Genomic DNA, 16072 nt, shown 5'->3' with positions numbered 1-16072 from the left:
TCATAAATTTAATGTTTGATCGATAATCGGTTGTTCTAAAGTTTTCTAATAAAGATTTATAATAAAAGAGAAAATATTATGTTTGTTGTTTTTTCTTCTTTTTTATTATGAAGAAAATAGTATTTATTTGCAAGCTATAAGCATCTTTGACATATATGGCCCATCGAGTTCGTATCCCATTTTTCGATAATAATTTCTTGTCCCGACACCTGAATAGAATTATATGCATCATAATAATAACAGATTTATAATAATACTTATAATATTTATTGTTAAGATTATGATATGTAAGATCTATACCTGATATGACAGCAAGTTTATGAGATCCATGTTCCTCCCTCGCTATCCGCTCAGCTTCTTCCATTAATAACATTCCAAATCCTTGATGTTGAAATTTTGTAGGATCACGAGCATTTACTGGAACGACGCTACCATACACATGAAGTTCTCTTACTATTGAGCACCTGTCTTTAAGTTCTGGCCTGTAAAACGCATCTGATTTAATATAATCGTATTCCGATACTAATATATAATTTCTGTAATTTTACTTTACCTAAACGTATCGCCCGAGCATTTTCTTAGCCTTAATAAACCAACCAAAATATCCTGTGTGGGGTCTTCATAAGACAAGAATGTTTCCCACCCGGCATTGGCAACATAATCACGACGTATAAGCTCTACTTCATAAGGCTGTACTTTGTGGTGGATTTCTTGAATACCAACTTCTCGAGTTCTAACATCGCGGCAATCAGTTCCCAAATCTTTCATTCTTGCCAGTGCCAATTCGCGTAAATTTCCGTGTTCCACGCCCGAACTGCGTATTTCAAAATTAAATTTAATCTAAATAGAAATGACCAAAATATACCAAATAAATAAGGTGTAATGTAGTATAAATAATATTACCTGACCAAAGGCATAGGTATATCTCTCTGTACACGATATACACGAGTCCAAGGTGGTATCAGAGCCAAAATTCGAGCTATAAGATCTATTAAAACGCTCGGTGGATAGCTTTTGTATCTTCCTGTCTTCCACAACTCATATAAGCCTGTACCACGTATAACTAATGTTGGATAAATTTTTAGACCATCTGCTCTGAAAGCAGGGTTTTCAAAGAATTCCTAAAATATACACAATTTCTTTGATAGATAAAAAAAGTGAATAAGGAATGTTTTAGGAATACAGTTATAACTCACAATGAATTGGTTAACATCCCTTTCAATATCGACATTTGGTAAATCTGGCATCATATGTGCTATTACTTTGAAACCAGCATCCTTCGATAGTTGAAAACTCTCGCACACTGCACGAACTGTGTGTCCTCTGTTAGTATCTCGTGCTACGTCCTCATATACAGATTGAACTCCAATCTCTAACCGAGTACACCTGTTAAATTTGTTCGAAATATGAGTCTAAGGAAATTAAAAAATATTTATTCATGTAAATTATTATAATACATGTACCCATAAAGTAACATGTCGGAAAGATGTTTTTTAAGGCAATAATCAGGACGCGTTTCTATAGTAATACCAATACACTTTGTACGACTTCGTTCAGAAAATTTAACCGCCTCGCTAACATTACTGCTTACATGACCAGATAAAGCATCATGTAAGTTTCGAATAAAGAAATCTCTGTAATCTTCTGGCAGAGACATGAAAGTACCACCCATAACAATAAATTCAATTTTATCTACACTGTGTCCCAATTGCTTCAGCTGCAACAGTATTTTATGATTATTATTTAATGTTTCTCATATAAAAGTAGTTAATAAATTCCTAACTTCACCTGCTCCACGCGATGCCTGGTTTGTAGAAATGGATTATACCTGGCTCGAATAGCTCTCATTGATGTAGGTTCATAACCAGTATAAGACTGTGTGGAATACTCAAAATCAGAGTCAGGTCCACCAGGACAATACACACAAATATTCCCTGTCATGTTGATATGAGGACACCTGTGAGGTTTACACATTACAGCCACAACAGCTATCTGTAACGACCAAATTATTCACAGAATATATTTTTTACAACAATTTGAAGAGAATGTTGTTGAATTTCTATTAAAGATTTTACACTGCAATTATAATACAGTAATAAATTAAATACTAACTCCACTGGCAGTCCTAATAGGTTTTGCTTTTAATTTTGGTACTAATATATTTCGTGCATCAACAGGTACAGCTGCTATAATATCAACTAATCTCGGTGAGCTATCCAAGCCATATTTAGAAGCAATTCGAGTTTTTAATTTATTTAGATCAACATCTCTGTTTTCATCATGCGCTTTCAATAATTCTTGTATAATTTCTCCAATAGTTATAACCATACGTTCTTCTTTACTCTGTTCAAATTCTAAAATTAAATACACATACACATATTTAATAAAATAGTAAAACTATTCCTTCTATAAATAGTATTGCAAAATAGATAATCATATATTTATCATATAATCATATAATCATATACTCATATATATTTTTGTGCAATAATAATATTTACCTCTTCTTTTCTTTACCATTGTGATAATTGTAAAGAAAATCTTCCAAGATCACTAATAATGTAATTATTACTTTTTTTTATAAAATACAAACATTTGTTATTGTTAAATAAGGTTAGATTTCAAGATTATATTTGATATCACATACCCTTTTCGGCGATTGAAACGTAACTGAGGACATGAGAACTCAGTCAATAAGTTCATGTATGCAGTGATCTATATCCCCACCAGAGGGCTCTGTAAGGAAAGTACTAAAATTAATCTTGGTTTCAAACCCATATTATTGTCAATTAATCGTTATGATGAATTTAAGTTTCTTTATATTTCGGGTATAGAAAGATACTAAAAAAGACATGTTTGGTATTATAACATCATTTTATTAGATTTAAATTGAAATCGGTTATAAATTATGGTGATGAGTTTGAATACTAGGACTAGGACAAATGGTTCTCGCTGCTCTGCTTTGTATACTCAATTTCATATTGCGTACAGTTGGTGAAGAATAAACATGATCGTTTGCAAATGCTTTCTCTTCCTCTTTCATACACACATGTACAATCACGCGTGTTATCTCATACCTCTCCCTGAATTTCTTTCGCTTTTATAAATGCACATGCGCCTCTTTTTATTTCTTCCACTTTCATTTTCCTGTTTGTTATTTTATAACACAATCGTAATAATGCCTGCACAATTATGATAAATGCACCAAATTCCAGCACGCAATGTGCATTAGGAATGCAGTGCGAAAGATATCTTTTTCACTCAACAATGTTCTAAGGAACAAAGTTTCGTATGGCCCATACAAAATTCGAGAAACGTAACATATAACACCCTTATGCGTAGTAGCTCTTACATAAGAATCATTATCGTTTAATAATTATATGATATCGTAAGAAATTAAACGAAACCAGAGAAGATCGAAAGGTTAGATTCGACCCATCGCATCGAACCGATGTTGTTGCCCGCCATCGACGACTGCGCATGCGTATTGCGCAGCAGTGACCGAGTTCCGCTTGTGAACATCGAGTGACCAAAATCTCCGATCACCGCACTTCTTATGCTCTAGGATCTACAACAGCGATTTTCAACCATGTGCCGTAAAATTTTTTGAAAGATGCAGTATCTAATTATTTAATTAAGAGCATTGGCCTCTTTTTTCTTAGATTGTCAAATAAAAGAATGACAACAGCTAAAACATAATATATTTTCTGTCATGCTGCAGAATTTTAATAATCAATTTATGTGTTCTATGAGATGAAAATGTTGAAAATCGCTGCTCCAGAATCGCTCGAGGTTGACACATTATATGAATTGGTGATGCTACAGACAAGAAACAAATGAACCAGTTTCGTGGACAGCGCTCCACTGGTACCTCTCAATCTCCAATATAATTCGCGAATCAAAAGACGTAATCGAAAGGGAATATCGTCTATTTGGTCACATCTTTAATCGTAAGTTGCCAGCAACTCTCTAATACCAGCATTGGAGCTCCGTTCACGACACAACGTCCATAATGATATTCCTAAGAAGTAGCTCATATGGAGTAACTTCGAAGGCTCAATCGGAAGTTTCTTGAGGAGTGAGACTTATTGCAAAGAGACTTAAGTCTCTTAACAAACTGGACACACAATGTTGTTCCGGCGATAGAATGTTTGCGAGACACAGTTAATAAGAAACGCCACTCTGTTGCTGAAGCCACACACGATGCGGTCCATAAAATAATACGATAATTTCATTTGAATATTTAATCGCACTTTATTATAGCATGTTAATACTCAATGAATAAAGTACTGGGTGAATTGGGTGGTAGTAACTTTATTTAAATAAGTGAATAATTTAAGAGAAAAAAAAGGAATTATTGCTAGAAAAATTCGCAAGTGTTTCATATTTTAATTCGGAATAAAAGTAAATGCATCGCGAAGCAGAAAAATAACAATAAAATACAATATCGTAAACGCGCATCGCTTCGTGGGTTCAAATCAACGAAGTATGTATCTCTACACAAAATCGCCATCGTTTACTGACTCTGCGTCGCCGACATGGCAGTGATTACAGCGATAGATCGAAAGTCGATTGTTTGCGACTATACATACGAGCTCAAGCTTAGCGCGCCTCTCTTGTTTTACCACGAGAGACATTCCAACTAGTAATTGAGACTAATGAACCGTTCTCCTCGACTCGACGTTGACCGATTAAAGGCGAGTTCGATTCTCGAATATCTCGAGGCTCGAACCGCTTCAACAATCACACGCTCCGCCACAAAGATCGTTTCCGATTATTCGTTCCAATTCCAGCGCGATTCGCGACGCGCTATTTCGACGTGAACACGGGGGGACAGCGTCCGATTTGTTGAATCGAGACGATATATCGAAATCGAAATGCGTGGTCTCCGCTCGAATTGGAACGTGGTTTCACTTACACGTATCCTATCCATGGACATATGTAAGAAGTATAGACCGTGGGTGTCTTATGAAGAGTGCGGTCCTCGTTGAAAGAGAGATAAAGATATTTAACGTTGCCTCCCTTTCTCTTTCTAACAGATATTTTTTTTTAATAGATAGGGAAGGAAAGAGAAATCCCGTTACTCATCCCTATTTCTTTTACAACGAGGCTCATTTTCTCAACACGGCATCTGCGGTTAACACTTCTTAGATCTATGGTGCTATCTACTTTATTCAAAAGCGAATTTATCGAAGAATTGCGCCACTCAGTTCACGTGTCCTTTTATGCACCTTTTCTTTTCTCGTATTTTCCATGGTGGCTATAAATTGCGAATCAAATGTCAAATGTCCCCAAGCGTTCCCTCGCATGGCTGACAGTGCATGAAAATGAAACGAACACGACGTGAACGAAGAGCACAAGAACGAAGACGATGAATATGTCGTATTTGATCGAATACAGTTCGCACGACCATGGCTTGCATGTATACGGTATGAACATGTGTCATTGCAAAAGTCGCCATTGTCTTCGTTACACTCATCTGTTTTCGATTGAAGTTGGCTTCGAGTGTAAGAGCAACATCGATAGTTCGATCCATTATCCGATAACGTAATATCGATACAAGCACACGTTTCGAATGTTGTTTCACATTGATCCTATCGCAAAGTTAAAACGCCGAAGAGTCGTTCAATCGTTTATTCGTTCTTTACTTGAATAAATGGCGTTCGATAACGTGGATCTGCCATCGAATTATGTTTCTATTGCAATAGCAGCTTTTGCAGTTCTACAATCTTTTTTTTGGAGGTAATACCGTGTCCGCAAATTAGTGTATATGTAAATATATATGTATACATATGTATCATGTATTTATACATATATATGTATATATATATGTGTGTGTATCACATCGCTATTCAACAATTTGCACAGCACAGCCAGCGACGCCATCTATTTACATCCCCGTCCATATTCTTTTGATCCGGCACACGATGTCGATAATTTAATTCTTTTATTTTTTTCACATTTCTCAACATCAGTTCGAGGAAGAACTACGTTATAATAAATCTTTTTCTTTTTTCTCTCTCTCGATAAACAGCTTTTTCGACAATCTCTCGCTATCTTTTTTTCGTTTTCTCCCCTTCTTTAACGGTTACAATAAATTACGAAGCGAACATTTCGAGTATGCAACAGCGCGTTTTTTAGTCACTAATAAATGTTATGATGGCCGCGCACAATCTGAGCTTGTAGATTATTATGCAATAACCAACGAATAGCTTTGAAAATACAGACACACTATCTTTAACAAATCCTTCATAAAATTTCACTATCGAAACGCTTTTTTCGCTTGACTTTTTTTTCTTCCTTTTATTAGAACGACTGCCATAGTTGGTCCGCCATATTGGATCCGAAGAGACGAATTGACAACGATCGTTCGAAATATACAGACGATAAGTAAATTAAGAGTAGCTATACAATTACTTATTTTTGTAACTATACAGTAATTTATTGGCATCTTCTTAATTTTATTAATAATTATTTATACAAGATCAAATTGTGCTCGGCAGAATGGTAACACTTGCTTTGAGCAGAAGGCCGTTCGCGTCCTTGAATTTGTACGAGATTTATATCATGATCAATTTGTGTCTACTTTATCGTAATTTCAAATTCAAGAAAGCGTACGAACGTTTCAGAGTTCGAAGCCGCACAGTTTTCGCTTGTGAATTCACTGTGCTCGAAGAACATCGGTAACATTCAAGGGCCAAGTTCGCTATAAGTTTCTTTTGGGACACGTGCGAGCGTTTCGCATTACTCGGCTCGCCCTTTGGTCGTCGAATCGAACATTCAATTTCAACTTCGTCGTCAGATTCGATTTTTTCGAATGTGGTATTACAAAAGTGATTAAAACGAAATAACATTAAATAAGCAGTGTTTCAGTAATAACTGAAGGAAAGTATTTTCTATAACTTTTACATTTCTTTACATTCATAAAAGTTCTTAATTTGATACAAAATCGACTGTATAATATACCGTACAACTCATTCATTGGATTAAACCTAACTTTATTTACAGGTTAAATAAATCGAGAAACCCTTCATATATATCTATGAGCTTCGAAGAAGGGTTCGTTAAAAATTATGTCAAATAATATTAACCAATTGTCACAAGTGCAGCTCTAAAGACATGGATGGCCTGCAACACTATTTTTCTGCGATATGCAACGTCAAAATATCATCTGAACAGTAATTACTCGATTTACCTAGGAAAGAGACAGGAAACAGAAAGAAATTCAATGGCTAGTCGTCGATATCGAAGCTGATTATTCGATTCAACTCCATTCGAGATCGCCTACGCTCGCACGCGCATTACTCTCACCGAGCACACATGCACACGCACGCCTCAAAGTAACGGGAAAAGGGGGACAATAAAGGACGATAACATCGATAACAGGATTCGGTGCTTCTTCTTCTCACGCATCTCTGGCACCGAGATCCTCGATCTACATAAAAGATTCCACTATTCTTAAACTCTCGCAAAATCCTACAAGCCGCTTCAAACATTATGTTCAAAGAACACTTTTCTTCTTCATCGATTCCCCGAATTTTATTTCATTTTTTTAAATCAGTCTAATTTGCAGGAGACGCTCGTAAAGTCGGGGAATCACATTTTTATCGAAGATAACGCCACGCGTGCCGCGCATTGGAATCATCGTTGCTGGAGAAGAAGAGATATTTAAATCGAAAGGAAATGTTGATATTACCCCTTCTTCCCGAAGTGCAAGATGATAATCGTGCAACGGTTCCTTCCACGAACAGCCACGACTCTTAGAACGTTTCTAGAAAAATGAAAAACAGGTGGAAGGAATCGTTATACGTGTCTAAATGGCGCGCCGCGCGCGGACGCCATCGTCAAAAGGCGCGAAACAAAGACAGCTCGCCCCGAACGTAGCGATCGTTCGAATAAATCGGCTACCGTTCACGGGACGATACGATCTCCTGTCTTCGAATCTTCCTTTCTTCAATTGAGATCATTCTTCGGCAACGAGAAGGAATCGGGCCTGCGACGAAGAAGCGGGTTCGAAGGAAGAAGGGAGCGAATTTCCATGACCAAATTATGGGAGTTTACATTATTAGAAGAAAGAATTGAAAAACAAAAATGGAAGGAGAAAGTTCTCGAATGAAACTCGACGAATTCGCGAAGAAGAGAAAGAAAAAATGGCGAGCAAAAGAGATAAGAAATCGGAAGAAACCGGCGTTCAGGTTGAAACGATGAGGATGACGATGATCTCGCGACGATGAACGATGGAGGGCCGACGGAACGGCCCTGATAACGGCGATGCTGACGATAATAATATTAATAATAATAATACAATTTGATATAATATAATAATCATAATAATAATAATATTAATAATTAATAATAATAATCCTTATCGTTTATATCAATGACGATTATTTAACGATTATCGGTAAAATCAAAGTGTGATAACGCTTTCTCTCTCTCTCTCTCTCTCTCTCTCTCTCTCCATATATATGTATATTATATATATGTATATATGTATAACGATTTTCAATTTCCTCCTAAAATTGTCGGCGCGGAAGGAGGAGGGAGGAGGATTGGGATAGGGGAAATAGGTAAATCTACCATGAAAAACCGCGTCTGTCCTTTGATCGGGACAACAGGTATAATACTATCAGTTAATTAATATCATCTCATGTAATAATAATCATATTAATGATATAGGGTAATCGTGTTAGTGCTAAGTGTATTTATCATCCGTCTTAATATACATATATAATTATGTATATGTATGTATATCTTGTACGATATTTATGGTATGTACAATACGCAGTCTCGAAATATCTTTTCATGTGCGAAGATTGATAGACTGGAGGGATGACGATAAAACAGAATTTCTGTGTGTGTGTGTACCTATGTGTACGTGTATAATATGTATATATATATATGACACGTGTACGTATGATGTATGTGTATTATAATTTATGACAATCGTTGTGCGAACGATTGATCAGTACAGCGCGTGTCCGTGTGCTCTTCATTCGCTCGTGTGTATATCGCGTACGTACATACATACATACATACACACACACACATACACACACATGTATATACACACACTTATATATATATATATATATATATACACGAATATAATATGCGTATATATATATAACCGTAACTAAAGTTAATATATTAACTTCTTTTCCTTTCGTCATATTTTTTTTCTTTTCCTTCATTTTCTTTAGCACACATTCTACATATGTACTCGATTATTACTCGCAATTTCATTCGATTTTCTTTCCTTTCTTTTTTCTTTATAATAGGTACTAATTTGGGGATCCACGGCGGCATTAATTAGTGGAACACTTTTTGGCATTTGCATTTTTTTTTTCTTCTTTTCCTTTATGTTAGTCCCGCGGTGCTCTTCTTCTCTGTCTCATACACACACATATAACAATCTCGCTCTCGCTGTCACACTTTCACACGTAAATTGTTCGACCTCCGTTCCCCAGAAAGAAACGCACCCTCTTCCGTTCTCATTCTCTGTGTTTCAATATCATCGTGGCCGTGTACTATGTTCGTGCGTGTTCGTACGTGCGTTTTATTCCTATTTCCTTTTGTTGCTGCTGTTACTGGCATACCGTATGTGCGCATGTATAAGATGATGCTCGATATTTCTACGTTTTCTAGCAAACCTGCTCATTTTCAGTTTCTTTCTAGTCTCTGTTCTTCCTCCGATTTCCTATTCTTTGTTCTATTCTATACTTATTTCTTTCTTCTTCGAGATCGTCGTGCGCGAGCAACGAGGATGTTTCCGATCAGAGATCGGTGCATCGAGACAGGGGATCGAAACAACGACTCATTATCGAAACTTTCATCGGGACAATTTCGATAATATTCCGAATATGCTATATTGAGTGTTTCGGAACGTATACGTCATTAAATTCCGCACGTTTATTCGTTTAAAACTTTTTAAAATCCTCTTCGTACAACATTCTGAACAATCTTTTAACATTCTGGATTTGTCATCCAAAATGAGAGTAATATCGAAATATAGAAATCCAAGAATCGCAGCAGATTTAAAGAATCTAGAGAATATCAAGTTTCCGAGCTTAATATTTTCGTAAAAGAAGTATTCTCATCGAATCTTCGTCGACATCTTTTCAGAAATCCCAGACGACCAAACGCTACGCTTTTCAATCTTTCGTCCTTGCCGTTCTCCACCCTCGACTCGTCAGTCTCTTCATCTTCTTATTTTTTTAACTCAACGCCCCCCCCCCCCACCCCCGCCTCCACGTTTCCTCCTCTTCCTTTCGTTCTTTCTAAATCTACATCTTCCCCCTGGGTCGCTTCCCTCTCTCGTAAGTCTCGCAGATATTCGCCTACGTGTGTGTGTGTATGTGTATGTGTGTGTAAAATGTGTCTTTATGTATGTCTCTACGCGTGTCATACGTTTATATGTGAGAGTGTACGCATTCGCATTCCTTGAACTCGACTTGGCACAAACAACAGAGTCTTTGTAAAAAAGGCACTATTTTTGTAAAGCGAAACATTCACGCGTTATATCACGTCTCGTCGCCCTCAACATTCCTATTCTCACCCCGGGAAGGCAGGGTCCCTCCCGTGAGACGCGTAGAGAAGGGGAAGATACAGTCTGTGCGGATTCACTCGTTTGCTCGAGGCCATTTTTGCTGTCTACTCCCTTCATTTTGCTTGAATACTTTTTTTTTTTTCTTTTATTTTATTTTATTTTATTTCTGTGGATTTTTAGTTCTTTCCGCTACCGATTTATCAGTTGGGAAGTAAGGGGATTAATTTAGTTTTACGAGAGACAGTTACATTAACATTTATATTTAATCAAGATCACCTTTGTCTATCCTCACCGTTTTGCTCGAATATTCTGTTACATCTGGTGCTTGTTTTAATTTCGCAAATTCGCAAAAATTCTAGCGCTGATTTATTAGACGAATAGAAAAGTGAACTTGCTCTCGAGAGAAGACGACTGTATAAATTAGGCAATAGGTATTTATACTTAAACTTGTTATGGTTTCTACATTTCCATATTCTTCGATCTCTTTCGTTTCGACGAACGAAGGGACTTTAACGTTTCAAGCAAGTCATTTGAATAAAATTGAAATATTAAGCAACGAAATCATCCATATTAATAACGGTTCTTTTATACCAGTCTTTAACTCGAGAAATGTTTTTAACGGCTAAAAGACACGAATAAAAAATGATGCAAAAGATGAAGCAAAAGGTGTCTTGATACATACGCGATCATCTATATTCCTGATTCGACTAAAAGCGAAGATACAGTGAATTTAATACCTTAAACTTTCATCTAAATCACTTTAGCGTCTTGCAATATTATATCATAGGAAACTTAGGAAATTCCAGCACTATAGATTTGTTATCTTCCATTCTCCTACATTCACTTTCTATAATTATATTAACTCCTAAGATCTGGCAGTAATAAATCAGCAAATAGCCTCGATAATCAAACTAATCTCGCACAAACCATGAAAAACCGAAAGTCTAATTTAAACATCCCCTTTCGAATTCTCATCTTCACGTCTGCTATGTTCCATTCTCATCGCTCGATTACATGTTCCATCGACTCGTGTTTGCGAAGAAGAAGCCAGAGCTAGAAGAAACGTGAAAAACATCGTCCGCAGAGGATTTGGCTGTATTAATTCCATCGTAAGCTCCATGAAGAGATCACGGTACGGCTGGTTCATCGATATTTCGGTCGTACAGACCGCAAGGGTGCAACGCACGAAGATTCTGAATTACGAGAAAGTCCCTCGTAGACGGTGTCGTGGTTCGTGACTCACGTCAACATGTATAAAAAACGTTTTCTCAGTCTTATTGTAGTTTTAGTGCAAAAAGCGTGTGTAGCTTCCTCGAACTGATCAACTCGAGGACCGCGAGTGTTTCGTTCGAACTACGGATTACGCGCGATCGCTGTCTGCCTAACGTTGTACGATACGAGAATTATACTGTTTTCCATCGAACTCGACGATCGATGATCGGTATTCGCGAGATTCGAACGCTGTTACCGATCGATTAGAAAATTCACGTTTCCTCTCCGGATTTGCATTGATTCAGGTGGATAAATGTGGTCGATAAAATGCGCATTTTTATGCCTTAAAATCATGTAGATTAATTTACAAATATCTTTCTATTCAAATAAATTCATGTTTTCATGGTTATGATCGAATAAATGAAATCTAAGTAGAAAATTGTTTTTGCCACAAAATATCGTTACGAGTACTATACTTTGAATATGTTACACGTTCTTGCGTATTACCTTAATATCTTTAGCATCTTCAAATTTCATATAAATGCATAAAAATTCGCAATCCGCTTCGCAGGAATGTGATTATCAAAGAATGGCAGTTTTATTATTCATAGAAATTCCAGAGTTCTTGGGCGAGTTTGAAATCGTAAAACTCTTGATGATTCACGGTGTTTCATTCTTTATCTTCCCTCTATTTTTTCTCTGTTATTTTATATGCTTCTTAGGATCCAACATCTACGTCGATCGTCGAGGTTCGACGTTCTTTCCTCCGCAAAAAGGGTAATTTGTAAACGTATACAAATGTCGGGACGCTGTGTATAGTGTATATAATACAATACGAGTATCAAAATTTTGAAAAGACGATCTTTTAATTCCAAAACGATCCGGCCAGTGATGTTCCTTTTTTCTGTATAGGTTCCGTCAGCCACAAGTATTACCACACTTGCTCATACTCAGTGCAAATCGAGTGCTTTTTACTGCTTTTATTTTTTATTTAATTCGCATCATATATGCCTTATAATATAAAATATTAAATAAAGTAAAATTTGTTGGAGATCTTTAACCCTTTAACCAGGAGGTAGGATGAGTTAACTCGTTACTCGGATTAACAATCTTTTGGATACAATAATTTCTCTATTTATAGACGTCCTATTTTTAATTATGTTCTCATAATTTCTCTTAAAAATCAATTGCATTGTGTTTACGTTACAAGGCCTAGAAATTGTACTGGCTGTAATTAATTTGTCTGTATTTGCTTTTAGTTTCACGCTTGTTAGATCGCGGATGTTCGTGCGATTTTCTCTTTCTATCGACACAATTAAACAAGTGGATTTCAAATAGAGAATCTTGTCTCCTCCTTGAAATATTATAAAGAGTATTTCGCTTTCGATATTTTCTATATTTTCGCCTGTATTACGTACATTCTGTACGCTGTTGCACATTTAAATTTCTCACAAATGCACGAACATCCACGGTTTAACGATTACAAAAGCTGTCTGATTGTAAATTCTGGTTAAGAAATGAGCAATAACGAGTAACGAGTAGGTGTCCTAATACTTACACAGCCGACCATAAGCGTTAGGACACCCGATGGTATTTGAATGTTCTTCGCCTCTTTCGTCTTCTAATTATTTCTAATTGTTCGCGAATCTGTTGCTTCGTTCGCGTCATACGTACCTTAGAATGCGAAACGCTTGTTAGTAAAGTAAAATTTACTCGAGTTTTTCAATAAATGTCACGAGTCTGTGTTCTAATACTTATGGCCTGCAGTGTATAGTCAGCAATGCATGTCCTAGAATAACCCGTCTACGAAAGAGTCGTTTTACAAGTAGAGAAAGCAATACCGTACGATGTTGTCGTCCCGTTCGTCCATCGAACAACGGTAAAATAGAACAGATGGAAGTACTCTTGAACGAGTGAGAAGGGAAAACTTCTTCGAAGAAAAGGTTTTTCTTTCTCGAACCGTAAGAGAAAACGCGTGTTCCGTTTACTCGCTGGCACAATGGCAGAAAAAGTCGAGGACGATTCGCGGCGAGGAAAAATGCAACGAACGGCGGGAAAAGTGTTTTTCTTGCTATCGCTACTTGCGTCGATTTCTCCTCAAGCATCGACGATTGCTTTTTCCTCCGTTAGTTTTCTTCCTTCCTACGGTTCCGATCGTTTGTCTTCATTTTATCCGACGATCGTTTAATCGATTTTCTCGCGGTTGAACTGTGTCAACATGTCTTTTAAAAAAGCCTTCTATCTTTTTATGTTTTATTTTATGCTTTGACAGACATTGCGCTATACCTAAATAAATATCGTTCGCTGTGAACGGAGAAGTTTCGCGTAGATTGTAAATTTTCTTTTATAATTTTTGCGTGGAATTTTTGTATTGTATTGTATCATCGGTTGCAGGTAAAGTGGTATTTCTTCCATCGAATGAAGCAGCTTCGTTTGAAGCTTTAACGGCGTAGATTTAGATACGATGTATTATATAAATGTAACACAAAAATAGAAAAAGAGAAACGTTTCGTTATAAAGTTACAGCAGATTGTATCTGCTAAGTAGAGGCAAATATAATTTTTCAATTTCCGTCTTGCGATTGCAAGATATCACGCGCCTTCTAGTTCCTTAAAAAAGATATTGACACGATATGAAATTAAAATTCAACGATGTCGAACTTCTCCGCTCGCGTCGAACAACTTCTACGCAGCCGTTAAAACGAGTTTCGTTTAAAAATTCTACAAGGTTCTAAAAGCTGAATTTCTTAATAAACGATCTTAGTCTTTCTGGCAGTGATACTTTATGTGCAAATCGCACATACAATTTCTAACAATCGTTAAATACAGTTTTCCAATAATTTCTAGTATGGATTTATCCTACCGGGCTTCCATATCGAAACCCATTGTACCATTCTCCATTTACATTACATTTTATCTCATTTCTCATCGAACACATTGACACAATTCGAACAATTTCAACCTCGATATTCCACAAAAAACGTCAAATTCTCCAAGTAATCGCAATTTTCTCTTCTCCCTTGGCAGTGATTAATATCTTACGTGCACGAAGCTGCACAACCTCATCGCCGAGGTAACAGTAGAGACTTAACATGAAAATGTCTCTTTTGAAGCCGACGAACGGTGGCAACGATAAACGAGGCCTCAGGAAAGAAGAAAACCGAACTTCGGTAGCGCAAAAAACGAGCGAGTCGTTCGACGAACGACGACGGCCAACGACTTTCGAACGTGGTGTTCTTCTCTCTTTTCCTAACCGGTGTGCGCTCTTCTTATTCTCTTCTCTCGCCTGCACTCTCTCTTTCTCTCCGGCTTTCTCGTCGACTTTTCCTTCCACATTCTCTCCCTCCCTTTCACTCTTCCATTGCGTCCCTCTTTCTTTGTTTAGAAATCGTTCAAGTAGAAAAAAGAAAGCGTTACGAACGAATAAAAAATCGTTAGAGACATTGACACAGCCAAATCTTTGTTTAAACGTCTCTGTCACTTCGTGTTGTTTGTTCCGATACAGCGTACCTAATCTCAACTCTGGACCGATTCCCCTTAAATCCTACTTTTATTGGGAAGCAACTCGTTCTCCTCGTCCTAACGTCTCTCCACCCACCCTCTCTTCGTTCCACACCGAACCAACTTTGAACACTTGGTGGATATTGCGTTGTGCGTGCACCGGACGAATCCCGTCGCGCGGCCTTGAAAGTCGAGGATCGTTCGGTCGGCACCTGTTCCCCTCTTCGTTTCGATTTCTTCCCACTGGTTCACCTGTATTTGAGCCGTTTACAGGCCAAAGTGGTTACCTCCACTTTTCCATATTTCTGAAATGTTAGCGTCGAAACACTTGATCGACGCTTATCTTATATAACTTGATCAACACACGTTCAATGCGAAGTCGATACATACGTCGAGGAAGAGGAAGTTATACGGTGACGACGTCGGTATACGTATCGACGTCATTCTTCTTTATTTCTTTTTCTATTTTTAAACGACTTAATGCGTGTTCATCTTTTTTTCTCTAGGAGCAAGTAAAACGAATTGTTTTCGTCACAGAAGATAGGACTCGTAGAGATCCTCCCGTATGGAACGTGTTAATTTTCCTCGTTTTACGTCTCGTGCAGTTAACTGATTTAAAAGTGGCAAATAAGCGGCTCGTTTAACCCTAACGTAGGCAACCAGCTATCCATTTCTATATTTCTCTTACCAATTTTCACTTCCTAACGAAGATATTCTTCCGGGACGATTATAACAAGGATCTCCTCCCTTTGAATATTTCTAAAATTTATGTAAAACTTTTAAATATCCAAGCTTCAAACTCTATACATTT

General features: G+C 37.1%; 1 protein-coding gene across 1 annotated transcript; it reads right to left on the bottom strand.

The window, feature by feature from the left end:
• Positions 1-95: 95 nt before the first annotated feature.
• On the bottom strand, positions 96-2680 carry LOC117235927 (elongator complex protein 3). Its single transcript, XM_033498417.1, has 9 exons — positions 2502-2680; positions 2113-2354; positions 1789-1992; positions 1464-1717; positions 1197-1386; positions 904-1121; positions 554-814; positions 301-482; positions 96-209 (listed from the first exon to the last, which is right to left on the bottom strand). Exons 1-9 carry the CDS (start codon positions 2518-2520, stop codon positions 124-126), a joined length of 1656 nt encoding a protein of 551 aa, XP_033354308.1. The 5' UTR covers positions 2521-2680; the 3' UTR covers positions 96-123.
• Positions 2681-16072: the final 13392 nt, after the last annotated feature.

The sequence above is a fragment of the Bombus vosnesenskii genome, unplaced genomic scaffold, assembly GCF_011952255.1.
Source record: "Bombus vosnesenskii isolate JDL3184/JDL3185 unplaced genomic scaffold, Bvos_JDL3184-5_v1.1 scf7180000013334, whole genome shotgun sequence".
In the NCBI taxonomy this organism is placed as follows: Eukaryota; Metazoa; Arthropoda; class Insecta; order Hymenoptera; family Apidae; genus Bombus; species Bombus vosnesenskii.
The sequence above is the reverse complement of the archived record's forward strand: the minus strand, read 5'-3'. Positions and strand labels throughout refer to the sequence as shown.

Bases quoted from the DNA above. Each gene is read 5' to 3' on its own strand.
- LOC117235927 (XM_033498417.1), bottom strand. The intron at 1,993-2,112 runs GTTAGTATTTAA...TGGTCGTTACAG, and splicing joins CTATTAGGACTGCCAGTGGA to ATAGCTGTTGTGGCTGTAAT. The intron at 1,387-1,463 runs GTACATGTATTA...CAAATTTAACAG, and splicing joins TCCGACATGTTACTTTATGG to GTGTACTCGGTTAGAGATTG.